Source organism: Thermobia domestica, chromosome 5 (genome assembly GCF_964235325.1).
Source record: "Thermobia domestica chromosome 5, izTheDome1.hap1.1, whole genome shotgun sequence".
NCBI classification, from domain to species: Eukaryota; Metazoa; Arthropoda; class Insecta; order Zygentoma; family Lepismatidae; genus Thermobia; species Thermobia domestica.
Genome location: NC_137458.1, coordinates 54,377,545 through 54,405,478, shown reverse-complemented (window position 1 = coordinate 54,405,478; position 27,934 = coordinate 54,377,545). Strand labels below are relative to the sequence as shown.

At 35.2% G+C, this 27,934-nt stretch overlaps 1 protein-coding gene across 1 annotated transcript in view; it reads left to right on the top strand.

The window, feature by feature from the left end:
* Nucleotides 1-27,934, top strand: part of LOC145685081 (uncharacterized) — a 204,710-nt gene that overhangs the window by 129,765 nt on the left and 47,011 nt on the right. The window contains exon 5 of the mRNA XM_081757426.1: nucleotides 6,134-6,236. Coding sequence (XP_081613552.1) covers nucleotides 6,134-6,236 — 103 coding nt within the window. The remainder of the gene's footprint in view (nucleotides 1-6,133; nucleotides 6,237-27,934) is intronic.

The window sequence follows — 27,934 nt, the reverse complement described above, 5'->3', positions numbered from 1 at the left end:
GTATCTCAGTGCGTCGTCTCCACGATCACTTACAGACTAACGCTCTTCTACCTTTGCATCAAGCTGGATTTCGCCCCAATTTCAGCATTCTGGACCACCTGCTACGTCTCAGCACCTCTATATACAATGAATTCAACCAGGGTCATCCATCATGTCTTGTTACATTCGATCTTGAGAAGGAATTCGATAAAATTTGGCACCAGGGTCTTATATACAAGTTATACTCTTTCCAGCTTCCTCTCTCTTACATACGAACTATACACTCCTTTCGAACAGCCCGACTTGCTTACATATCGATCAATGATGCTCTGTCATTTCCAATATACCTTAATTCTGGCGTTCCTCAGGAATCTTCTCTCTCTCCTCTGTTGTATTTGCTATATGTCTCCGACTTACCAACCACTCCTGGTATACAACTTTTCCAATTCGCTGACGATACTGCATTTCTCGATGTCGGACGGACAATTGCTGGTATCCAACAACACTTTCAACAGGCAATTGACACATTTGTTGACTGGAGCAACGTTTGGCGTTTGGCAATCAATGCTACTAAAACGCAAGCTATCGTCTTCTTACCTATCGTCTTCGCAAGCTATCGTCTGGTCGTCGTTCTCGAGTACACCGAAATCCTCATTTATTACGACTTCATGTTGATAACTCACCAGTCACCATCCATAACACTCTTAAGTATCTAGGCATTGTGTTCGATTCCAAGCTTACTTGGACACCACACCTTCTCACTGTCATCGAGAAAGCCAAAAGCAGACTTAACTTACTGAAACGACTAGTTGGTACCACGTGGGGTCTACATTCAAATCTCCTCCTAAACACTTACAAAGTTTTCATGCGTCCGGTCTTAACCTATGGTCACACAGCTTGGTTGCCAGCTCCTCCGAAGTACTATCGAAAGCTAGCAATACTCGAACGCCATGCATTTCGTTTAGCATTTCGTATCCAGCTCCCCCACCCAACCCGTCTACTCTACGACCGTATTCATTTTCCACCGCTCTTATCCCATCTTGAGGCTCTCCTTTAAAATACATTACGAAACGCATTGAAACTGCTCATCCAGTATTCCTGAACATTCTTCGCTATGATAGAGACTTCGATACCCCTGCTGTTTATTATCCGACACCTTTACAACATCTGATGACCCTGTATCATTTGAACATTGGCCGCGAGAACGTCGATCCGGAAGTTTTCAACATTTATCATCCTGGCACAGTTTCACCGCTCATCTATCCATCTCATGCACAGTAAATCAAGCACTAACAGGGCTGCCTTTGCCTTCATTAGTTCCTGAGTCGCCCCAGGAACAGAAAACAGCATTTGTCTTACTAACAATACCCATGTGTTGTGGCGTCATAGCACTTCACCCTCATGACATCTACCACTCCTCCTGTCTTGCCTATCGTCTATTTCTGTGATTGCACCGTATGTTTTATAGCTCCTGATGAACCTGAATCACCGCAACTGTGTTTTGGTATTTTCTCTTTATTTCAGGTACCGAAGTTAAGGAACGACCACGACTTATATGTCAGCCAGACGATCTTCCTTAGCATCCATGGCACATGAAGATTGCCCCACTTAATTGATGCCCATCCCTCTGAGTGAACTGAATAAAACGTTAAATAAAGATGACTAAACAACACCTAGACACTCTCATATTAAAATTGATGCTCCTATACCATCCGACCTCTCCCCCGAAGAAAGGGCGCAACCCTTTAAGCGGGTAAACGTAAATAAAAAAAACTTTGGTGTTATAGGTGGTGTTTCTGCGTAAGCCACCAAATATATAAACTCTGTTTTTCCTTGCATCTCGAATATGCTTTTACATCACCTCTGCACTACGAGGAAATCACCTGTGTCCTACATGTAAGTAATCTGGGTACTGCATGTAAATCATCTCTGTCCTACATGTAAATCACTTGGGTACTGCGTGTCAATCACCTGTGTGCTACGTGTAAATCACCTCTGTCGTACATGTAAATCATCTGGGTACTGCGTGTAAATCACCTTTGTGCTACGTGTAAATCACCTCTATCCTACATGTAAATCATCTGTCCTACATGTAAATCACCTGGTTACTGCGTGTAAATCACCTCTGTGCTACATGTAAATCACCTGTGTGCTGCGTGTAAATCACCGCTGTTCTAAATGTAAATCATCTGTGCTCTACATGTAAGTCGAATATGTGCTACTTGTAAATCACCTGCGCAGGAGGTGTAAATCACTTGTGCAGGATGTGTAAGTGTGCATTGCACATGAAGATGTTGAATAGGACTTGTGACGTATATGTGCATCACATGTATAGGCGTGCATTTATACAGATGATGCACATGTCGCATCCGTCCAATTGTATATGTACTATACGGGTACTGTAGGTGCATTGTGCTGTCTGGGACCGAGTACCCACTCCATCCACGAGCTTCTGCCTAGAGCTAAAGTAACAAGGAGCAAATCTCATTCCAGTGTGATTTCTCTCACTGCCAGAGGAGTATTGGTAACACTATAGCTATTCGCAAGAGCTGGCCCTTTCAATTCTTCCGGCACGAAGAAATAAGCATCCTCTGGAAAGACGAAGGTTGGAAATATGCTCCGTAGGGACTGTAGAGGATATTACTATGAACTCAGCGGTCTTAAATCTTCGATTCATTCTATTGAATGCAAGATTTGGTTTCACGAATTATGTGATTCTGACAGCATTGTTAAATGTGGATTCTGAACATTTTGTCACGCTGGTTGTCCATTGTTGTCTGGCTCTGATGAGTAGTGCTCCATATGACTGCAGCTGTTTCGGTAAGAGGTTCGCAATCATCATAAGAGTTACCGGTTAAGGAAATGTACGCTGCCTATGAATTTTTTGTACCAGCAAAGCAGGTTGCACATTGCCAAGAACATTGCTTAGTTGTGTTGAAAATGTATTTCGTTACGATTCCAACATCTTTCCGTTGTTGTAAAGCAAGTGGCGTTATTTGCCGACACATCTGGTAATAACACCCTCTCATACTCACTCCGATTCTCAGTGCATTGTGGTCGACATTGCATGTGTAGGATAGGATCTTTCTTTTCTCATTGCATTATAGTGGAGGGTTCACTCCATCTTCCATGTAATCTGCACGGTTGTAGATGTAAAAACACTTGAACACCAGAACAATATGTTGAATTGGTGGTGTTATTTGCCGAAGTTACCCTATATAGATATATATTTCGAAAAGTTGCTGAAGCAAATAATAAAATTGTTGCTGGAACTTCGATATTATTTCGTAAATAAAAGTATTCTTATAGGCTATGCAAGTACCAAAGAATTGTTTTGATGTTCTTACAAATTGCATCCATATTGATGACGTCATACAAAAGTGAAAACGTCAAAAGAATATAAAAATGCAATATGACTAGACTGGTATAAAACCATCGCGGTTCCAAAAAAGAGTGTTTGCAAACTTACACTAAAAGGGTGTTACATTTGTTTGTAACATGTTAATTGGTTCATGATTTTATACGAAAAATTGAAAAAAATCTTCACAATAAGGTTGCAAGTCTAAATCATGTAAACACTCAAAGCATAATGATACTCAAAGAAACAGTTTTTTTCTTTTTATTTGAGCAAAGAAAAACGTTAGGCCTTGGCCACATTAAGTGTAACCTTAACTCTATTTAGTTGCGAAGTCAAAGCTGTTGGTTTCTCTTAATTCACGTCTGCCTGTGAAGATCCCGATCATGGTTTGTTGCCACCCATATTACCACCTTCAATATGTTCATCTTTAGACTCACTACTAGTTTTCTGCAGAAAGCCACTTCGGCATTATCCTGAGAAAAAAACATGCGACGGCTACATCTTTCTATAGTATATCTTTTTATAGTATATATTCCTTGCTATATCTACATACACTAGATGCCTGAAACACATAGCATGCTCTAAAATTTTGGTAGAATAGTATGAAACTCTGAAAAGTCGTATCCCACAACCCGAAAAAATGATGGGGCGAGTAGCGACCAACATCATTTAAACACAGATAACATTCAGATGTTCATCTTCCGGGACAAACGAAAAGCCTGGAAAGCCCAAGAAAATTTTTTTCAGAATCACTACATCTACAACATATCACAGTTTCGTTCATTTACACCGAAATAAAAAAAATATTATTATAACTAGGTACCGGATTTTAAGTTGTAAAAGTGTGGTAGGAAAAAGGGAATAAAAGGGTCTAAAAAATCATTGCAAAAAGGTACAAAAAACGGTGCTAATAGGATATCTTTATTAAGTACTATATAATACAGTTACATGAACATTCTTTATTCATTACACCAGTAAATATGTTTAAAATCTTAGCTTTAAACATTGGAGACAAATCGCAAAATGTTTTATTTAATCCCAAACTTCTACAACATTCAACATTTGTGGGAATAAAATTGTGGTTAAAACCAACTCGGTATTGAAAAAAGAAAACATTTAATTTAGCAATATTGTACCTTGAGAAACCGTTACATACTACTGGATCTTCAGAAACTGGATATACTTGATTATGCACAACGTTTCTATGTTTTCGAATGTTAGTTTCTGCCGTTTGGTGCTCGGGAAATCCTTGTATGTGGAGCAATTTTGCTCGACATCAACGGAAACCTGTGCTACCTATCTTGTAAGCACACGAACAGGAAGTTCAGTTGACATTGCAAAGGTTTCTATGTGAGGATTGTTTCGCAGATTTAGTTCAAACTTATCCTTAGCAACTCCGTCAAGATTTCGTCTACATTTAAGGAATGTTATGTGTAAACTAGATTGAAAATAAAATATATTGTTCTGCCCACTTTTTTAAATGATAGAAAAAACAATAAAGGTGCTGAAGGAGAAAAGGAGTAAAAAGGGGAAACTTTTTGAATCCATCATAAAAGGTGCAACATTCTCTAAAAAAAGGTGGAAGAAAGTGCGTTCATTTAATTTCATTTTATTCCCAGAAATACATATTATGAGTTTAGGTTGTTATAACAACTTCATTTTTAGTATAGTTACTGCACCTTAAAATCCGCTCTCTAGTTATAACCGATTGTTTTAAAAAATCTGAACCTGGCCAAACGGTCATAATGCGATGATTATGTCCATTAAGACTTTTTCTCATAATGAGAAAATCTTCAACATATCCTAGTTTTACTCAATCTCGCCGAAATCCGGAACATCATTATACTCGGCTGTTTTTTCAAGAAAGTAGTCTTGTAGTAACCAAACGATTAGTCATTTGTAGTTATGTTCATTGAGACTATATCTTAGGATCACAGTATCACTATTTCTGTCATTTTGACCGAAATAAAGAATATCACTATCTTCTTCTCGACTGCTTTCAAAAAAAGTGGCCCTGTATTGGCCAAACGGTTAGTGAGTGGTAGTTGTGCATATTAAGACTTTTCCTCAGAGTCACAATATCTAGCTACAACATATCACGGTTTCAAGAAATTCCACAAAAATCCAATTACTCTAAGGATTGTGCTGAGTCTTTATCATTTCGAAGAAGGGCAGTGCCCCCCCTACAGAAACGACAAAACCCGTATTTCCTATTTTGAAGAACATCTTTGCATCGGCAGAGTTTCGGTTCTTTAAAGTGGTCCTTTTAATCGAGGGAACGCTTTTCAGAAAAGGGGCCCTTTGCCCCCTTAACCCATTTTCCGAACCAAGTTTGAAGAAAATCGGATGATGAGAAACCCTTGTGAAACTATTTCCTTTACACTTTCAGTTTTTGGTGTTAATGGGTATTTGACTTAAAATCTTCAATTACTTTCTAATAGATAGTCACGTGACATGGGGTGGAAGCAGAAATATATAAAGTTAATATTTATCCCATTAATGTTTAAAAAAATAGAACACAATTGTAAAACTGATATTAGGCTGTATGATTACATGAAGTGCATTTCTCAATACTAAAGCAAAGATAATACGTTTTGTAGTACATCACATTCGAGATTACCGTACTTTAAACATTACTAATCATAACAGAACGTGAGTTGAATACTTATCTCTAGCAAGTTGGAGAGCTCGGGTGTGAAACAAACACGAGTAGTAAGTTTTAGACTTTTATACTTTTTCAGAGCTTAACAACATATAAGGTTGTTTAATATTGGCTGAAAATATATTTTTTTTTAGGTACTTCGATGAGCATGATTCACATTACGAGAAAATTCTTGGAACAAACTTCAGTTCACGGTATTCCAGATATTTTCAGGAAGAATCGATCTATTGGAGAAAGGTGAGTCCAATAAATCTTCTGTTATATGCATTTGTTATGTTTGTATAACGAGTTGATAGATATTTCAGTTAATATTGGGAGCTAAATCCAACAAAATAGATATATTAGTGTTGTTTGATTTCTTACCTTGTTGGTCTGTAGTTTTCTTATATTTGACTGAGAAGAAAACGGTTTTGTAGAAAAAGTATCTATGATATAGTATACATATAAATGAATATGATATACGGTATTAATTGATTATTTGAATATTATATTTGAAAAATGAAGAACCCTGACTGGGTGAAAATGGCATACGGACAAAATTTCGCTCCAATGACATCGAGACCTATGTTTCCAAATGAAAAATATCGTAATCGAAAATCTTGCGTTGTCTAAACCTCGCCACGTCTATATATACCACGAGGTCCACTTGCACCGTACAACATGTAAGTAGATGGGCAAACATATCTATTTGAAAAAAAAAACAGTTGCCTAACTCTACGGCGTACAGGTAGCACATAATAACAAAAGTACTTAAAGACCTGTACGGTCACTAAATGGAACCTTTTTGTTCCTTTTGAGTCTTTATTTTGTGTTAGGATCATAGACTGCACTAATAATGGTAATTAGTTGTAAATGACTTCATTTATGACGAGGTGGCTGGTATTGAAGGTACTTTTACGTGATGAGTACAGTGATATAGTTGTCATCTATGGTGAAACGTGCCGAAATGTTGATTAACCTAGAAAATGTTATTCACATATTTACTTTTAAATGAAATATTAGATTCATGCGTACACAACTTCCTTGTCGTGCACCCTGAGCAACTACGTTCTTCCAACTCGAAAGATATAAAAATGCATATGCACTTCTAAAACAAAAAATGATCAAACATTTGAAAACATGTTCCCCTGGTACACAAACGTTAGACACTTTCTACTGAAAGTACCACGAAAAGGAAATGAGCATTCTCAGACTTGACAAGATAGTGAAAACAAATAACTCATGTATGAAAAGTAAACATTGGTCAGGAAGCGTTTGTAGTAAAGCAGCTATCCAACATGGAAGAGACTGGGGCTAAAATGCCGTCAATTTATTGTTCAGTGTTTCGTTTCTTATTTGAACATAATATCAGAACAATGAATTGCCTTTATAATTACCGGTAATTTAATAAATTTCTAGTACTATTGTTTGTTATTTTCCCGGCCCTTACCTATAATAATAATAATAATAATAATAATAATAATAATAATAATAATAATAATAATAATAATTATTATTATTATTATTATTATTATTATTATTCATTATGAACCGTTGTAAATCCACTGCTGGATGAGCGTCTCTGCAAAATTTCTTCGTATTTAGTCAAGGGTTGCATTTGTTCACCTACGATAAGTTCTTATTACAATCTGTTCCGTCCTCTGTTCTTTTAATCTCTTGGCTTTTTCGATTATATCCGTCCCTCCTGTCATATTCTTGATTCATTTATTTACTTTTCTCTCTTTCTGGGTTATTCTGATCATATTAAGCTTAACTTTTTATTTCCTACGTTGTGTTAATACAAATCGATAAAGTTCCCATATCCTCTACACACACTGGTATGATTACTATTTGTAAATGGGCTTGACATAAATATTTGATATGTTGTTGTATAGTATAATTTAAATTGCACCTGTCTGTGAAGTAATTCGTGTGTAACTACGTATAACTTGAAAGACACTTATATATGGCATTTCGAAACCTGCTTATGACAATATCTATACATGTGAACTTGTTGGAGTAAACGACGCACGAAATTCTCAGTAAGAAATAGTAATGGACATTACGATTTTTCTCCAAATTCTTCTTTCCTAGTATTCCCTATCGTTAACTTCGGTGTGCATGCTTCTTTAGGAATATTCTACAAATGAAGATCGGGTACTCTTAAATTGTTTTTTGATAAACAAGATAATTGCTATACCGTAACTGTATTATTCATATTGATGAATATGAAGTTGTTATAAGGTATATCTTGATAAAACTAGTTAAACGAGAGAGGAAATTTTGTAAATTATTAGAATAAAAAATGTAAATATGTAACAAAGAAATTCATTAGTTTTAGATGGAAGATGTTTCATTTAGGGATGGCTTTAGAACTTATTGATTTCTGCTAATTTGAAACAACATGTATAGTTAAGATTGTTTAAAATAGGGTGGTTTGCTTTCTTTAATTGGTCAACAAATTATACTAGTGCTGATTATTTCGCATTTGATCTTGCTAGTATATTATTCAGGAATTTTGGCTAGAGGTCATTAAAAACACTAGATCACCATTGATGCTAAACAGAATTTTTGTCACGGACCTCGAGCTCATAATAAAGTAATTGTAGCAACACATAACCTCCCTTAGCAATTTTCTTCCCTCAATTTACTATTTTAACGTCATTTACGTGGGGGGGAAGGAGGGTGCAATGTTAAATCGATACTTCCTTGGATCTGTAATTGATTTCTAAATTGCTTTCATGTCTATTATGTAATAAGAATAAAACTTGCTTCTTTTAGTATCAGTGCTTGGGGTACCTGGGTCGATCCCAGCTCCCGCCGTGTGGACTTTGTGGTGGACAAACACCGTGCTCGTGTGTTGTTTCTCGGTGTTCTCCCGTTTCTTCCCACTTTGTTCACTCCATTATTTCATTCATTTCTCATCTTCACCGTCTCCTTCAGCCTAACCGGCTTATGCGTGGGACGTAACACTTAAAGATTTCATTTCATTTTTTTAGTATCGGTGAAAGCGATTCGCGTCATACCTCCAATATAAATATTAAATAATGGATGCAAATAACTACTCGCCCGAGGCGAGTGGTTTATCGGTGCGGGCGAGTCCTTAATATCACTATTAAAACCGAAGGTAAGTAAAATGATTTCCCTCGTCGCTAGTAGCTTTTTTTCTTGGTCTAGTAAAATTTTGTTGTATATGTGCATCTCTCCCATATTGCAGGATATACCTTCATATATAAGAAGGCAGAGTGCTTTTTTGTGAGTATGTCACACATTGGCTGCAGTGAAAACTGCTTACTTCAATGTATGCATTCTTATTTAACTTCATTAATTTTATTATTTCAGAAATTGACTATTTGGTAGACAGTATATATATATATATATATATATATATATATATATATATATATATATATATATATATATATATACAGGGGTGGGACAAAAACAATCTAAAATGTTTGCAAACATGTGAAAATCATACCTAGTATGGTATGGGTCCTCCTTCTGCGTCCAAACTGCTTGGATCCGACGTGGAATGGACGTATACAGCTCCTTAATCGTGGACGTATACAGCTCCATTGTTCCTCTGAAACATGGCCCAGTTCCTTAAGGGATGCTTGTGGAGGTTAATAAGACCGAACGCGCGTTTCTAACTCAAACCACAATGGCTCAATGATATTCAGATCTGGTTATTCTGGGGGCCGGGGGAGGTTGAATAGCTCCTGGTCATGCTCCACAAACTATGATTTCAAAGTTTTTGCAGCGGGACAGGGTGCCAAATCATCTTGGTAGATGCAATCCCCATCAGGGAACAATATTTGAGACATGGGTAGAACCTTATCCTCCAAAATGGCCTCATACTCCTTATCCTTAACATTCATCATTCCATGCAGGGCTATGAAGGGACCTGCAGAAAGCCACGATATCACAGCCCATAGTGTAACAGAACCATCCCCATGCTTTATAGTTGGAAGCCGACAGTATGTATCATAGACCTGTTCTTCATACGTAAACACAGCCGGTTGTTGGAAACGAGGTGAATGTCGATTCATCGGACCACATTACGTGTTTCCACTGCTCATGAGTCCACGCCTTGTGGTTCTTGCACTTGCCTCTTCGTATATACTACTGTCACCAGGGGTTTGGCTATAGCCGCCGTGCCATGAATCTTCATTTAATGAAGTTTTATTGCATTCTTTTCGTTGAAACCGGGTTCTGTAGGACAGAATTGAGTTCCGACGTAATTTGCATTGCAGTGATCCTCTTTGTAGCTGCAAGAATCCGTCCCTAGCTGACAGATTGCCCTCCGGTCCCTATCTGACAGATTGTCTTTCGACCACTGTTGTGCTTTGCACACAACGTTTGCCCATGAGTTGTGTATGCCCTCGTGACATTGGGCACAGTGCTTATCGATACCCCCACAACGTTCGCCACTGTTGCCACTGAAGCTCCAACCAGGCAGACACAAACGATCATGCCTCTTTGGAAATCTATCAGTTCGCCATTATACCGCACCACTATAACACCACGACAATCACAGGTGAACTGGTTACTGCTGGTGGAAGAGAAAGTTCCACATGACACCTTGAAAACAAAAATAAATCGGCAACCGCAATATGTGTTGTACAATGGAGGGCCAAACTTCCGTGTTCTGTATGAAGTGTTTTTTTAGATTTTTTGTTTACCTATATATATATATATATATATATATATATATATATATATATATATATATATATGACTTCTTGAGGTCATAATAATAATGTGAAGATGAAGAAAAAATTCGAAAAATCTAAATTTGTAATTAAAAGGGAAACAATGTAAGTTTAAAGTGAATGTATTAACGAGGTGTGCTGAAATAGATATCGAACTTTAAAAATAGCGTGCCAACTGCTAGAGGGAGTGCACTGGGGGTACTGGGCGCACGTAGCGGCAGGTTTAGACAACAAATTGTCATTGGCCACGTTTCGTTATGACCGTTAGTTCGCGAGGTACAACCACGGAAGCGAGCACGTGCCCAAGCTGATTTTCGGATTAATGATTCTGTGACAACGAAAGAGCCTGCAGAAGAACATGCATGTGTGAAATTTGCTACAGACTAGGCAAACTTTTTAATAGTTTTTCAGTTCATTCAGGGTTTTTTCATAACTAACGGTCTCGTTGTTACCGAACCTCTCTAATCTCCGAACATAATTCCAGCAAACTTTCTTCTGTTTTCCAAACTTAAAATCACTTTCGAAGCACGTCGTTTCCAAACCATAGAGTTGATTTAAGATAATGCGACAGTACCCTTGCGCACCATCTCAGAAAATGCTTTCCAGAACGAATTCCAGAAATGGAAGAACATTGGAAACGATGTTTTGGCAGTATAGTGCAGTAAATGAAGCTCAAATTTTAATGAAGAAAGGAGGAAATTAGTAAGAAGCTGAAAATTGGTACAAATGTTCTGAATGATGTTCTAACCAACATACTAAAAATCCCCTGAAATGCCACATAACTCCCGCCATATTGGGAAATGGCCGCTGGAAGTTTCAAATGAACAATCTATATTATAAAATTGAAAGTGACTATGTGTATGACTTTTAATTTCTTGAACCTCCCGACTGATCTCGATCAAATTTTCAACGTAGATGCGTTTCTGGCCTGGGAGTGTTTCTGGCTATTTACTTTGACGGTACAACTTAGGGGAGGGTAAGGGGGAAGATATTAGTAAGAAAAAAATAAAAATACAAGTGACTATCTTTGTGACTTCATCACGCCTAAACCACATGACGGATCTTAAAAAGAATTTCAACATGGATGAGGTTTGGATCTGAGGTGGTTTTATATCAATTTAACGTTGGAACTTAGGGTTGGTAGAGGGGAAGGGAGAAATCTATAATAAAAGATAATAACTCTTAAACCATCAGACCGATCTTGATCAAACTTTCAACATAGATAAGGTTCGATCCTGGGATGTTTTCGTCATTTTATTTTTACGGTGTAACCTAGGGAAAGAGGAGGGGATATATGTAAAAAGAATAAGAATAAAAGTGGAGGTTTCGTTTTCGAGGTAATCACAAGGTGAGATTTCATCTTGTGCCGAAAATAAAATTAAATGAACTGAAATCTCTCAATTTAACGCCCCGCGATTGTGCCCTTTAGGCTAAGGAGAACAGACGTCCCGTCTTGAGTCAATATCTAATTAATCTCTTGGATCTCTGTGGTGTTGATGCCTTGTCGGATCCCTGCCCAGGAGATTTCTTAGCAGCCTTTTCCTGATTCTTTGGTGTTTACCACACGAGATTAATACTTCAACAAAAGATGGAAGATTCGAAGTAGAAAATGAAGAGTTATGGTGTTAGAGTCATGATTAGGACTATATTCGCAAAGTGACAGAAACTAGAAAGGGAATGAATAATTATTTAATAGTTGTGCAAAGTTGGGAAATAGAATTGTTTATTAATTTTAATTCAAGAACAAATACAGAATGAAGATTGAATAAGTACAGACAACAGCAAGAATCAGGAACGTGAGCAGATTTTGACCTTTGACACTTAGGGCCAGTCTAAACTAGTGTTTTGCTAAGTGTTAGGATCCGTACATATTCTTAGACACCTGTCGGGATATGTATAAACATGATGAAACAAGATTGTTCCTCTTCTTCTCGTTAAACTTGTAGTTGCCATGTGCAATGGCCATTTGCCAGGTCTTGAGTGAAGAGGTCGTTTATTGGGTAGTTATTCTGGACTCCACCAATCGTCGGCTCTGAACTGAGGCTGAGATATTCAGTGATCGAAGCTCCCATAGCATTTTTGGATATTGGCTTCCACGTTAAAGTTGTTATTGAAGAACTATTGATGATGATGGTCAGATTAATCGATTTTCGTCTTAGTTGCCAAGGGGTATACAGCATTTCATGTTTATTTGATTTGTTGTACATTACAGAATAATAAGGGCATTACAGAATGAATTGATGATATCGAATTAAAAAGAAAAACATGTGATGCCCGGGTTTGGGTATCAAGACATGTCAAATGACAATAATTTAAAAATAATCGATATTGATGTCAAATTTATAGTTTTCGGGGTCGCTGAGCTAAATTGTAAATTCAAGTTCAAGTTTACTTTCAAATTAAGCCCCCATGAGTTACGGAACATCCCCATAATAGAAGGTTGCTTACCGAGAAATGTAAAAATAATTCAAAATGGTCATTACTAGTATCAAACCCATAGTTATCGGGGTCGCTGAACTCAATTCTAGTAAATTCATGTTCACATTATATAAATAGAATAACGATTATGTTCGTCTGTTCGACTGTCCTTGTGACACCTGTGGATCAGACAAATAGACCGAGAGTTACTAATGTAGATATTATATGAAGAGAAATTCTGATAATACTCAGTAACGTAAGCTTGTCTGTTTGACAATACAATGTATTCATTACAATCGGTTGCGGACCAGGATGGTCCCCGGGGTGGGGGTATCAAGATATGTAAAAAATAATAATTCAAAAATGATCAACATTAGTGTCAAATCCATAGTTTTCGGGGTCTCTGAGCTCAATTGTAAATTCAAGTTCACGTTTACTTTCAAATTAAGCCCCCATGAGTTAACAAACATCCCCATAATAGAAGGTTTGTTATCGAGAAATATAAAAATAATCCAAAATGGATGTTGCTGGTGTCAAATTCATGTTTTCGGGTCGCTGAGCTCAATTGTAAAGTCAAGTTCATGTTTACTTTCAAATTAAGCCCCAACGAGTTAAGGAATATCCACATAATAGATGGTTGATTATCAAGAAATGTAAATATAATGCAATATGGACCATATTAGTGTAAAATCCATAGTTTTCGTGGTCGCTGAGATCATTGGTGAAACTGTGATCGCATTCAGCACATCAGTATATTGGCTTTTGGTGAGGTTGGTCACTGTGGTGGAGATAGCAAGACATGTAAAAATAGTTCAAAATGATCGACATTAGTGTCAATTCCATAGTTCTCTTAGTCACTGAGATTAATGGTAAAATTCTAATCGCATTGAGGACATTTGGTTGTGGGTCAGGGTGGTCATCATGACTGGGGATAACAAGACACGTAAAAATAATTCTAAATGGCCAATATTAGGTGTCAGATACATAGTTTTCGGGATTTCTGAGCTCAATTGTAGTAAATTCAAGTTCATGTTATATGAATCAAATAAAGAGTATGCGTGTCTGTCCGTCTGCCCGTGTGAGACCATGGTCATTGCTTCCCCAGAATAATTAATATAGCTATATTAATGATTTTTGGGGTCACGTAACACCGCCACAGGGAATCAGGTGCAAACGAAAATTTCGAAAATAAAAAGCATGAATGAAAAAAATACGCACAGAATGATTGTCCACCATAAAATGCACTTGGAGCAAAGTGTGGACATACCCTTGTTTCTTTCTAGTATTTTGTACGAATACGAAAAAGTAGTTCATCATTATCGCAGAAGTAAAATAGATATTTTTAATACACGTGTTATACGGAAAGGGTCCAGAGTAAGTTAGTTATACGGTGTACTTACGTTTCCTCATATCATAAAGTTTGCACCTTTTTTCTATTTGTATAGAGTGTTTTATAACTATTTGAAATCTACGTATATACAGTGTTTACAGGTAACGAGATGATTTTCTTATTGTAAGTAGAATATGAAAGAAAGAGTAATGTATACCCCTTCTTTCTTATCACTATCGTTGTTGATATTCCTTTTTTAAATCCTTATATACATAGAGGGAAATATCCTTTTTAAATACTTATATATATATATAGGTAAATAAGAAGGAAAACAAGAAGAGTACGCAAGAAGTATTAAAATATATTAAAGACCTTATTGAAGACGTAGAAGTAGAAGAAGAAAAGTACATATAAAATAAAGGGACGCAAAACCTTCTAATGGAAATAGATGATGTAATAAGGGCGTAAGAAGAAGATGATGATTATAGGAAAGGAGTCCATAAGAAACAAGAAGAGATGAACACGTAAGCAATAAGTGAGAAATGCTGAAGTAAGATACGATCAGATGTAATTTGCCGAAGAAGAAGAAAGAGATGCAGTTAATAAAATTGAAATAAGAAAAGAAAAAGAAGATATGGTGAACGAAGTTGTAGAAGAAGAGAAATAAAAGGAATTATTAGAAATATTAGAGAATGAAAGGAGTAGAATGTTAGAAGAAGAAGAAATAGAAGCATCCGCTGGTATACAAAAATTAAAAAAGAATGATTGCAAGAAGAATAAGAAATGTAATGTGGTTGATAAAGAAATTTACCAATATCACAGATAACAGAAGAAGATTATGGGGAAGAAACGAATGCACAAGAAGAATTTTAGCTACAAAATACACATTCTGTTTGACGAATTATTTACACAACCTGGAAGATACAAAAAAGAAAAGAAATTGAAGAAGTATTCGAAATTATAGAAAATGAAAGTAGAATATTAACAGAAGAAGGTGAAAAAGAAAAAGAGGAAGACAGTGACGCAGTCAATTGTATAGAAAAATAAAGACGTGGTTACAAGAAGAAGAAAAAGACGGAGAATAGGTAGTAGATCTTACGTTCTTACTGATAATAGAAGAGGATACAGTAAGGAAGAGAAGAATGCAGAAGAAGAGTTTTACCAAAATGAACTACAGGATTTTCTTAACGATTTATTTCCAAACTCTGGTAAAGAAGAGAAAGAAATATGTGCAATACAGTTTTTGGTTGTCGTTTAGAGAAGCTAGAAATCTCTCGGCAGAAGTTATGAAAAAGTACTCCAAAGTAATTCGTCTTTTCTTATAAACGGAGATTGTATCATAAAATTCCATTATATACACATGGCAAGAAGATAAGGTTATTTGAAACAACATGTTATGGATAACAATAAATATTTAAAGGCAAAACGGAATATTATTACAATTAAGAACAAAGATACAGGATGTTTAGCAAATGCAATCATTGAATTAATAAACTCAAGGAGAGAAATCAAACATTATACTGTAGATATGAAAATCAAAATAAGCATGTAATAGAAAAAGAAACAGAATACTTGCGTGAAGCAGCTGATGTAGACCTCAGCCATAGTTGAGGAATTCCTCAAATTTCAAGAGCATTTAAATTATTATAAAATCATAGTACACAGAGAATTTTCAGGAAGTGATGTAATGAAAGAAGCATTGCCGAGCGATAAGGAGAAAACATCTTTAAATTCACATTTGATATATAATCATTACAACGTAATTTAAATCATGGCAACGTGTTTCAGCTGTAGTTATTATTGCGAAAGTTGTCACAAAATATGAAAACAAGCATGAACATTTGAAATGTTGTGAATTTGTGTATTACCGATGGCATCAGAAGCTACCATGTGATTTTAGAGAATGTTGTATTACAAACAATAATTGTAATCGTGAAATTTATGGTCAGTCATTATATTATTACTACAAGTCAGCTACTTATCAAAATGGAAAGCCTTATGTTCAATTGTGAAATGTGCGCAGAGTTTGTAAATTTATGTGATGAAGGAAAAGAGATCTCACGTATGTGGAGAAAATGATTGCAACATTTGTTATAGTATCGTACCTCCTAATCAAAAATGTTACATAATAATGAATGAAAGAAGATCAAAATAATCGAATCAAAAGATTATAATGGACAAGAAATCTATGATGGTTTGGTATGATATTGAATGTACAGAAGGTACTAACATACAATATGATGAAACGAACATATACGAACATATACCTAATGTCTTGGTTAGTCAATATGCTGCAATTGTTACGAATATATAAATATGAATATATATTTGCAAGAGAAAATGTAATAGAGGACTACGTAACACATCTACGAAAACGACGTTCAAACATTAACACAATAAAATGCATTGCTCATATCTTGAAAGGCTATGATACACACTTCATCATAAAGCCAATGACCATAAAGACGAACTGGACTCAAGAACTGATCATGAATCGGGGCGAAAATTCTATCACTAAAAGTAGGAAATGTAACTTATATAGATTCACTAATTTTTCTACCAATGCCATTAAGTAAATTAAGTGGTGCTTTTGATCTTCGATGCTTCAAAGATTATATTTCACTCTTTTTTAAACGACGTGAGAAGGAAAGGTATGAAGGCACACTTCCAGACATTAGGTATTATAGAGCAGATACCGTGAAAGTCGACGAGGGAATGAAGTTTCTCTAATTGTATAATTATACTCATGTTCCTGGAATGGTATACTGCACATCGAAATGACACCTTTAAAATGAAAGAAGAACTCATGAAATACAGGATGCTGAAATTTTACGCCAAGCATATATTTCCTTTATGAGTACATTTGAGTCAGAAACGAATGTAAATCCCTTACTTGAATGTATTACAATCGCAAGTGCATGTAACGTGGTGTATCGAAGAAATTTCTTAAAGGAAAATACTATTGATATCATACCAAAGAACTGGTATCGATGGAGAGATGTACAATAAATTGAAGCAGTACAACGGTTGGGTTGGGAAGGAAAACTAGAAACTTTCAAATTACTAATTTGCAAGTACTAAGGAAAACGAATTGCATCAATGTAAGTAGGTGGTGAATGGACAGACATCAATACAGGAAGAACACACGTGTGGGAATATCAAGGATGCTTTAATCACTGCTGTATTTTTTGTTACCCTAATGACCGAGATATACATATATATATGAGAATGCTACAGGCACCACGGAATTTCCGTATGGTGGAATAAAGAAAAAGATTCAAATATTAAAGATTTTGGATGTGAAGTTCATGAAATATGGGGTTTTGAATTTAAAAAAAGTTAGCAGGAAATGAATAGATGAAGAAATATATTACTAGTCATCCACACAAAAATAAAACACTATTGAATCCTCGTGACGTTTTATCCAGGACGTGTGAATGTCATACGTTTGTGTAATAAGGCAGAAGAGTTGAAGAAACAGAAAATTATTTAGATGTTACTTGTTTGTATCCCAACCTTTGTAAAACTAAGAAATTTCCAATTCATCTCCCAACTGTCTATTTGCCTGAAGATTCAAATTTTCCCAGAATTGAAGAGGTGGAAGGATTAGTTAAGTTAAGCATTCTTCCTCCAAAAAGTCTTTTTCATCCGGTCTTGCTTTAAGAATGAAATGATAGATTAATGTTTCTAATTTGTCATACATTTGTGATGAATTAAACCTGTCAATTTGTAATCACAGTGACATAACGAGTTCTACATGGTACGTGAGAAGCAGATGAAGTAAGAAAAGCATTGCAAAAATGATACAAAGTATTGGATATTCATAAGATTTGGGGTTATGATGTTCAATATGATGAAAAAAACAAAAAGTGGTCGGTTTTTTGCAGAATACATAAATAGCTTCTTAAAAGCAAAAATGGAGGCTAGTGGATGGCCGTCATGCTGTCAAACAAATGAACTAACGGAAAATTACATACAACAATTTTATGAAAAAGAAGGAATACATCTAGATGGAAACAAAATTAAACATAATCCAGCATTTAGGAGTTTAGCTAAGCTAATGTTAAATTTGGGGAAAATTTGGTCAACGTGAAGACATGGGACATGTAAACATCAGTAATGACCGTAAGGAATTATATGATAAATTAACATCACATGATATAACGCTCATTAAATATTTCTAGTAAATGATAACATGTTACGTATATATTAGCAATACACAAACAAAGTCCCTGTTTCGCCGGCAACAATAAACGTTACCATAGCCACGTACACAACAGCACAGTCTAAATTGGAATTGTACAAGAATGGTATTTAGAAGAGCTACAAGAAAGAGTATTATACTTTTATACCGATTCATTAATTTACACTCAATAAGCTCACAATTCCACCTGATGAAATTTTAGGTGATATAGGAAATGAATTAATCGAATATAGCAAAGCGGCATATATAGCAGTATGTGTATCAGCTAGACCCAAGAACTACGCATTACATATTTTTGACCCCAGTACGAATAAGGAGTATCACGTTTGCAAAATACGAGGATTTTCATTAAATGATCAGTTCTCCAAAAAATTAAATGTTGATATGATGAAGAAAATAATAGTAGAAAATGAAAATGTGGAAAAATAAGAATCGTGAACCACAGAAGTCAAAATTACAAATGTGAAAAAATAGTACATAGAATGAAACAAGATTACAACATCACGTGGGAAAATGAAGGAACAGTTTACGTCAAGTGTGATGAACTAGAAGAATCTCACATTGTAGAATTAATTTGTGATAGATCGCGTCCAAGGAAACACACAAATCCACTTGGATTGGAGAAAATGTGTAATTATTTATCCTCTAATAATACACCCTAAAAACTTATTGGAAATCAGAAACGTTTGTCATATATTTTACAACGGAACAAAGTATCATCAATAGTATCATCGTGAAGGAAAAACCCTCTGAAATCATTTGTAGTAGTTGTTGTTGTTGTTGTTGTTGTTTTTGTAGTAGTAGTAGTAGTAGAAGAAGAAGAAGAAGAAGAAGAAAAGGAAATGTATCGTCTCCTATAAGAAAATGAAACGAGCGTGTAAACGTCCAATATGGTCAAGATGGAAACTATAAACAAACAGTTAAACGAAATTTACTACAACCTTCACATCCTGCTTCTCTTTCAACTCCTAAAAATTGTTGATAGCTACAAAGGAGAAAATTCCCATATAGTGTACAAGAAAGCGGCTCTGAAACAATCAATATATACATTACACAAAGTAGTACGTAGTCGTTTTAAAAGATATTTCTATGTACTGGATAATATTGATGATGAGTGGGGAGGCGGTATTAATGATCTTCAGTCTTTACATAAATTGTGTGACAGATTTCGTTATATTCTTACAGTGATAGATGTGTTTTCACTCAATCTGCCTATGCTCTGCCAATAACATCTAAAATTACAAACGATGTCTTGAAAGCATTAAAAGTTGTTTCCAAACAGAATCAATTTCACTTTAAACAGATAAAAGAATTGAGTTTACTAATCAAGTAGTACAGAAATGCTTTAAGGAAAACAATGTAACACATATTGCAATTAAAAATCGTGATATAAAGGCTAGTATTGTAGAGCGTGTTAATACGATTCTAAAAGAGAAAATGTAGAAGTATTTCAAAAAATATCAAACGTATAAATATGTAAATGTATTGCCTCTTCTTGAGAAGTACGATGAAGGTTATCATTCAAGCATTAAAGTACCAGCTGCAAACATTTCTCAAAATAATCTATTTCAAGTATGCCATAATCAGTATAATCGTTAAATGAAGAAAAAACAAGAAGAATCGGATTTTTCAAAACATCTTAAGATTGGTGATACAGTAGGAATTAGTAAAAAAAAACCATACATTTGATAAATGATACATGCAAAGCTTGACTTGGGAAATATTTGAAGTGAATAAAATAGCACCTACAGATCCATCTGTTTATGAAATAGAAAATTTAAACAAGAAACCACTGGATAGATTATTTTATGGAGAGAAATTGCAGCCTGTGACATTATCAAAAACGTTTCACATAGAGAAAATTATACGCACAAGTAGAAAAAATAACTGAAAAGAATACCTTGTTCTTTGGAAAAGAAATCCTTCTTTTTCGACTCCTGGATACTTGGATCATCCCTAAAGAAGATCAAGAAGTACAATGGATCCTGATGGATATTTTTACGTGACGCTTATCCGTAATAGTTCTACGGAATATTTTTCTAATAATGCCTTAACAAAATACACTATGGATCTGCGAGAAAAATGAGAAGTGGTTATTGTTTAGATTCATTATCAAAATTTAATATTAAATATTAATGAACAAAATACTTTTTAACAAACCTACGAACAGTGATGAATGGAAGTTTGAAATATTCCTGTTTGTTATTGTACTGATATTTCGAAGTTATCGAGTTGACGAAGATAATTTATACGAACAACAGATTCACAAATTTACATAATTCCTACTTTTCTGAGAGTAATACCTGTTTTATAAGACGTTTTTATAAAGACACAGATATGGACGTTGAATTCGCACCAACTGTTAGTGTGATGTTACGATTTGAACTAAAAGCAGATTTAAAGGATATGCAACAAGGTCAAAGGGTTTCATTTTGACGTTTAGGACTTCGATGTACAATGTATATATATTGCGATGTAATTAAATCGGTATTAGTTGCAGACAGTAGCACCATTATTACGTATCATAAATATGAATCCTTTGAATCACAGATTTGGAAGTAATGGAATACAGATTTTTAAATTCTCCACATTATGTACCCTTGTGCACAAAAAGCTGTGCGTACACTGTAACTCACAATTTTTGGCATTTATTACTTACGTTTATGGGTAAAATTCAGATATTAGTAAGTGGAGACAGTAGAAAGCTATCCATCTAAGAAGATATTTCCAAAAAATATAATAAAATAATAAAAATATGAGCAATCAGCAAAATTATGGTCGGTTTTATATATACTGGAAATCGTATTATCGAAGAATTCTTGCAGTAGCAGAGCACGATTGCGGAGGGAAATTGACAATAGGTAGTAAACAAGCTAGAGCAAGAAACTGGAAATTGGAGTAAACTATTGAATTTATTGGTTTAAACCTAGCGTCTAGATTGTCATCCAAATATAAATTAGCTTCTCTAATAAAGATGTAGGAATATATAGGAACAAACAAGAAAACTGATTTTTTAAGGTTGGAAGTAATACACACCATGGTACTGAGCATCTTTGTTAAGAAAAAGAAAGCGAGCAATATGTGGTAGCCGTGGTTAGGTAGACAGAATTGCGGACTAGTAGTTTGTGTTCTATCTTGATACCAGATCGATTCCCATCCCATCCCATCTCATCTTTTTTTCAACAAAACATTAGAGGAAGCAAATAATTTTAATATTAATAAGAACCGAAACAATATAATAATGAAATAACTAATTGAAAGTATCCTTTAATCGACGTATTTATTCACGATTAGAGTACTCTTGGTAACAGCGGATGTATTCCGTTTATGCTGTTGTATAGCTTTTTCTCTCATCCTCTTTTCTTGAAAAATGGTAAATTTTGTCTCCATGAAAGTGTGAAAGACATATAAAGACACAGATAACTTAGTACCAAACGTGATTTATAGTGATGAAATGAACAAGTTATTAAAAAAAGCTATATCAAATTATTGGAAGTTGTTTTTCTTTAGTTTTTCATCATGTTAAAAATATATTTTCTTTATGAGACTATACTTTATAAGGCAAGGTGTGCGATCATACCCACAAATTTAGTTAGGGCGTGAAAGATGTTTTTTACACAAATATTTTATAGGTTTATTTGCATGAATCACCAATACAGCATGGTCTCGCTTATCCGACTTTCGTTTATTCCACCCACTGTATTATCAGACATATCACTGCAGGTAAGAAATAGCATCAGCCGACAAGAAAACTGCAAGTTGTCATTTTAGACTGTTTCTCGATACTCTGGACTTAATGCCTAGCACGCGCATGCATACCATGACTTATATGTCTATTATTCAATGCCGGCACATATCCAGGTTCTCTTTTTTGAGGGGTCCCAACACTAATGCTTCAAAAATATCAATAAAATAATAATAATAATAATAATAATAATAATAATAATAATAATAATAATAATACTGCAACAGTTCTGTATTTCTCTGAAACATTTTTCTTACTTTTCTTTCATGAACCGTTTTACTTTGAACAAACTACATTGTAGCACAAAGAAAACGAAAATATTTCGATAGGTATATAACTAAAGAAAACAGTCTGCTACGTATATCTCATAACAAAAATATCAAGAAGGTAATGAGTGAATCGTTCTAATATATCTAAGTTATAAACAGGACGGAAACGATATATTATTCCTATTTAAAGTGTTCTTAGTTTCACCTGGGATCAATGGGATTACGGTATGTTTTTAGAATTATAACAAGACATCCCATTTCGCAAAGCTCCAACACTGACTCAAAGTAATCTAATAAAAATAGTTTCAAAAGGGCCAAAGCAGGATTATTAAAATGTGCTTCTGTTTTGGAGGAGGACAGCTCCCAGGATCTGACGCTGGATTCGTCACTGATTCAATGCAGTACAATTATTTCTTACAAAACATGATTATTAGCTGCGTAATGTGTAAAATTATATCATTGTTTGACCTTTAATAGGTGTTTTTTTACAACATCCATATTATCTTGAGTTCTGCCTGCCTGGTTATGTCAGATGAGCGAACCTCTACTGTATATCCAAAGACACCATATAAATGAACTAGAATTGTATCATCCTAAAATAGGCAGTATTGTGAAATGCTTATATTTAAAAGCTGGAATAAAAAGCATTAATACTATTTGGTAGCGTGAGAACAAATTAAAAGCAATTTAATATATGTCCTAGGTTTCTGATGATCATCTTCTGTGTCGATGTGTATTCTTATTTAAACATAGTTTTAAAAGACATACCATTCACAATATTCCTAAGGAAATCGAAAGAAAAATTCCCATGTGCCTCTTGTGGCAAAGCGGCTTAAGTGCAAGGTCCGAAATCCGATTCCCACGTTAAATTATAGATTACAAATCGTCGCATGAAAGGGGTGTTAAATAAATCAAACCAAATAACTTAATCACTCACACAAAGCATACAATATTAGAAAGATATCAAGGATTTGTTATTTAATACAAGTTGGAGAGACTGAAATGGTCATCTTATATAAGTCACTTTGAAAGGCAAACAACGAAAACTACCATACCAAGTTTAGTCAGAGTCTTCAGCTAAAGTAGCCCAGTCAAGAAGGTACTGAAATACCAGAAAAGGCAGTAGTCGATGGGAGGGTGTTATACTTCAAATTATAGACAGTATACATAATCGTTTGAGGAGTTACATTGAAGTGTACAACATTGCTGAGCCTTCAAAAAGTTGTGTGTGCAGTTTTTGCTCAAAGTATGATTTTTACAGATGTACGTAGATGTGGTTTGGTATTGAGCATATACCTACAATCGTTATGTGATATCATTCATTTAAGATTTTAATAATTCATAAAATAAACCACACTATATATTGCTGCAGTCAAACTGCTCATATCATTTTCTGCTGTTCGCAAAAACACATAAGAGATTTTGTTAGATGGTAACAAAAATGCGAGTCCAGAAGTTGCAATTATCTGAGTTTCATCCGGTCGCGTAACAAACAATACAGACGTTTATCTCATTTAAAAATTAAATATTATACATAGCAGATTTGTTTTAACTTACAGTGACAATATATAATGTTTATTGAAGTGAACATTAGAACAGCATGTACGTTAGTCATTGATAGATGCTTACGGACAGGTTTACACATTTCACAGCGATCAACACTGTAATGGTTCGTAGTGGTGGTTTCACACCTATGAGTAAAGATATTTTGAATTACCCCACCATTGATCACCATGGCAACAACAGAATATTTTACGGTTTACTTCTACAATAGCATTGGTTACCCGATTCGTTGGGTTAAATTTTTTAAAAAACTTCAATGCATAACTACTTATAACAATTGATTGCTAGTCATAAAAATACTTTTTTAGCGAACAGTCTTGTTCGATTTGGTGCGTCTTCGAGAACGCGTTTGGATGCAGTAGTGATATTCTTCCGGGTTCAAAAATCCAGACCGTTTTTCTTCCTCGTAGCTGAATATCTAGGTTTTTATAGCTAAATGAATGGTTGATGGTGCAAAACGTCAGGGACGTAGTCAAGAAATGGGTTGTGTGGGCCCGGACCCCAAATCTCTTCCAACTAGTTTAACGTATGAAGGTGAGTATGCACAATACATTCAAATCGATATGAAGTTAATAGAAACACCCTGAGAAAAGGTGCAACGTAAGGGATTAATAGGGGTTGAAGCACCTCTGCCCGTAGAATAGATCTAATGCGATGCAAAATGGAGTCTTGAAGATCGTAAATGGTAACAAGTACTATATCATACCACTTCGCTTGTAGTGCATCACTATGCTCCTTGAGAGAGAATGTAGGCGGAAATCTGCACCAAATTCGCGTATCTTAAACAGGATACAAAAATTCAATTATGTTCAGATCCGTTGATTAGGTAGATGTCCAACTTCATCCTGTTATTCATCAAACCATGCACCAATAGCTTAAGCAGTGTGAATAGACCCATTATCATCTTAAAATATGGCATTATTGCAACATAATATCTAGACTATAGGATGCACATGGTTCTAAAGAATGGAGTCATAATCATGGGCAGTGACATCACCGATACGTGTCAGCACAGAATCCTCTGAAAATCGCGATATTGTGATCCCACAGTATCACAGTTGTTTCACCTTTGGGCAGAGACTCTACGGATCAGACGTTTTCTAGGCTATCCGCCACTTACAAACACTGCCCGTGCTTTGAAAAAAGTGAATGATGGATCATTACACCATATCATACGTTTTCAGTCATCCGCAGTCCATTTTTATATCCGCGGCACCATTGACGTTTTTTTAACTCGCTATGGTCCTTTATCAACGGTTTCGCCCGTGCAACCTGACTCCGTATTTTAATGTCCATACTGTGATCGTAAAGACAGGTTTTGGTAGCCACTGCTAGAGTTCTTCCTTCTCATATACTCTAGTTACATGATAATTCATAGGGATGACTCGTATTAACGTTCTAAGGGATCTGATACTGAGAGTTTTCTTCGAACTCTGTTCCTTTTAGCCGATGTGATTTTGTTGTGTTTGTAGCACTTGGACACACACGAAACATACTTGCCACCTTTGTCTCGCTCGGACTACATAACCGACCGCAACAATACCTTTCGAAATCACAGAGGTTGCATACTATCACCGTCTGCTTAGATCACTGAACACTGCGGTTTATAGCGTCTCTCGTAGTACAGAGTGTGGTCTAGCACACCGCAATCAACTGATCACTAACTATCTGTTTGCAACAAGACATCTGGTGTGTTTGCATTAAATTGATAACAATATGTAGGTGTAATGTTCTACGGTATTTCAAAATCTTGAAGACCAACATTGCTTTGTGAAGATGTATAGCATTTCTCAACAAAGGTCTTAGCAAACGTTTCCCACAGAAAATAGCAGCAGTCATTTCCTGAGTATTTAACCATTCAAATAAACGTTTCACTTAGAACCATCCCCTCAATTCGCGTTGTCTAGGACTAAATCTAATTGAGGGTCAATACTAAAGATGAGACTTGCATATCAAACGAAGAGATTTTCTTTAATCCCATTTTGATTTTTTCAAATCCATGATGGGATATTAGGAATACAATTTTCAAAATTAATAGTATACAATCGTAAAAATATCTTACAAAACGATGGTATATTGCAAAATATTTTGAACCCAAAAATACATTACAAATAATAAACTTGTTACTTTTTCTGTAGAGTATAAGTCTCCAGCGTTGTCTTACTTTTCCTACCTTCCCGTAGGTAGTCTTCATTCGACTTGGTTCTAAACGGATTATTCAGAAGTCGAAGTTGGAAGATGTTACCCATTTTCCCAAAGCACCCTTGACCAATTACTATCTGCCTCACGTGTGATGGAAGAAGCTAATGAACAAACACACTAATAAATGAATCTAAAGCCTTATAAAAGTGTTTTCCCAAAAGTTACATCTAGCAAAATCAATTGTTGTTATTCCAGAACTGTAAATTCACTTGTCTTCATGATTTACTTCTATTCTAGTTTCGATATGAGAATGATATGCCTGAAAGAGTAACTCGGGTTATTAATACCTTTGTTTACTTCAGTGAGATTTGGAGTTTTACTTAACAATCAATTAATGGATATGTGGTTTTTACACTTTTCCTTAAATATTCATTTCTACAACTGTTTGCAAATAACATCATTAATCTCTTTCGATATTTCCATCAGGTAATGGCTCTGTAACTCCCAGTATATTTCAAACAATCAACTACTTACCGTGTTGATTCCATTAATCAGAACTAGATTAATAATAACTTCATTTAATATCCGACAATTCTGTGCATTTTCCCTTAAATCTCCAAACTCTCGAGCATTTCCTATTTTCATCCCTTCTTGCTAAAACAAAAGTGTTCTTTAGACAACCTAGAAATGATGACTCTACACTACATTCTGTTGCGTAGGTCGTTTTACGTAGCATGTCATTTTACAGTTGGACACTGTCTTCGTATAATGAAAGCAACAGGAATTAAGTTCCTCTATACTGACATGAGAAGTAAACAAATTCTTCTTAATTCGTGGAACTGTGCCAATGCACTAAGTCCAGAGCGTTTTTAATACATTTAAGATGACGATGATGATGATGATGATGATGATGATGATGATTATTATTATTATTATTATTATTATTATTATTATTATTATTATTATTATTATTATTATTGGCCTAGGTATTCCTGAAATGGGAACTTAAACTAGGAGTAAATTTGACCACTTGTCCTTGGGTGATTGAAACTAAAATACAAGCCAAATATCATTGAAAGAAAGTATATGCAAACTTTCACAAAAAGCTGGTATTTTTTAAAGAAATGTGTTCGACATCAAGTACTCATAAAGATATTCCCTCTTTCCTATAAACAATTTCAGAACGGCCGCGGTGGCTTAGTAATATAAAGCGTTCACCTTTGGTGCATGGTGTCCCTGGTTCGATCCCAGCTCTCACCAAGTGAACTTTGTGGTGAACAAACACCATATGCATCCATTTCCTCGAGGTACTCCCGTTTTCTGCCACTTTCTTCATTCTACCATTTCATTCATTTCTCATCATCACCGTCTCGTTTAGCCTAGAGGGTATAATCGTGGGAGGTAAAACTTAGAGACTTTATTTGAAATACTTTCAATTCAAACAATTGCAGGAAGTATGTAATTTCGAATAAAACAACTATATAACTTTTTGAAATGAAATGAAATGAAAGCTTTGTTTTACGTCCCACGTTTATGCTGGTTAGGCTAAAGGAGAGAAAATGGTGGAATG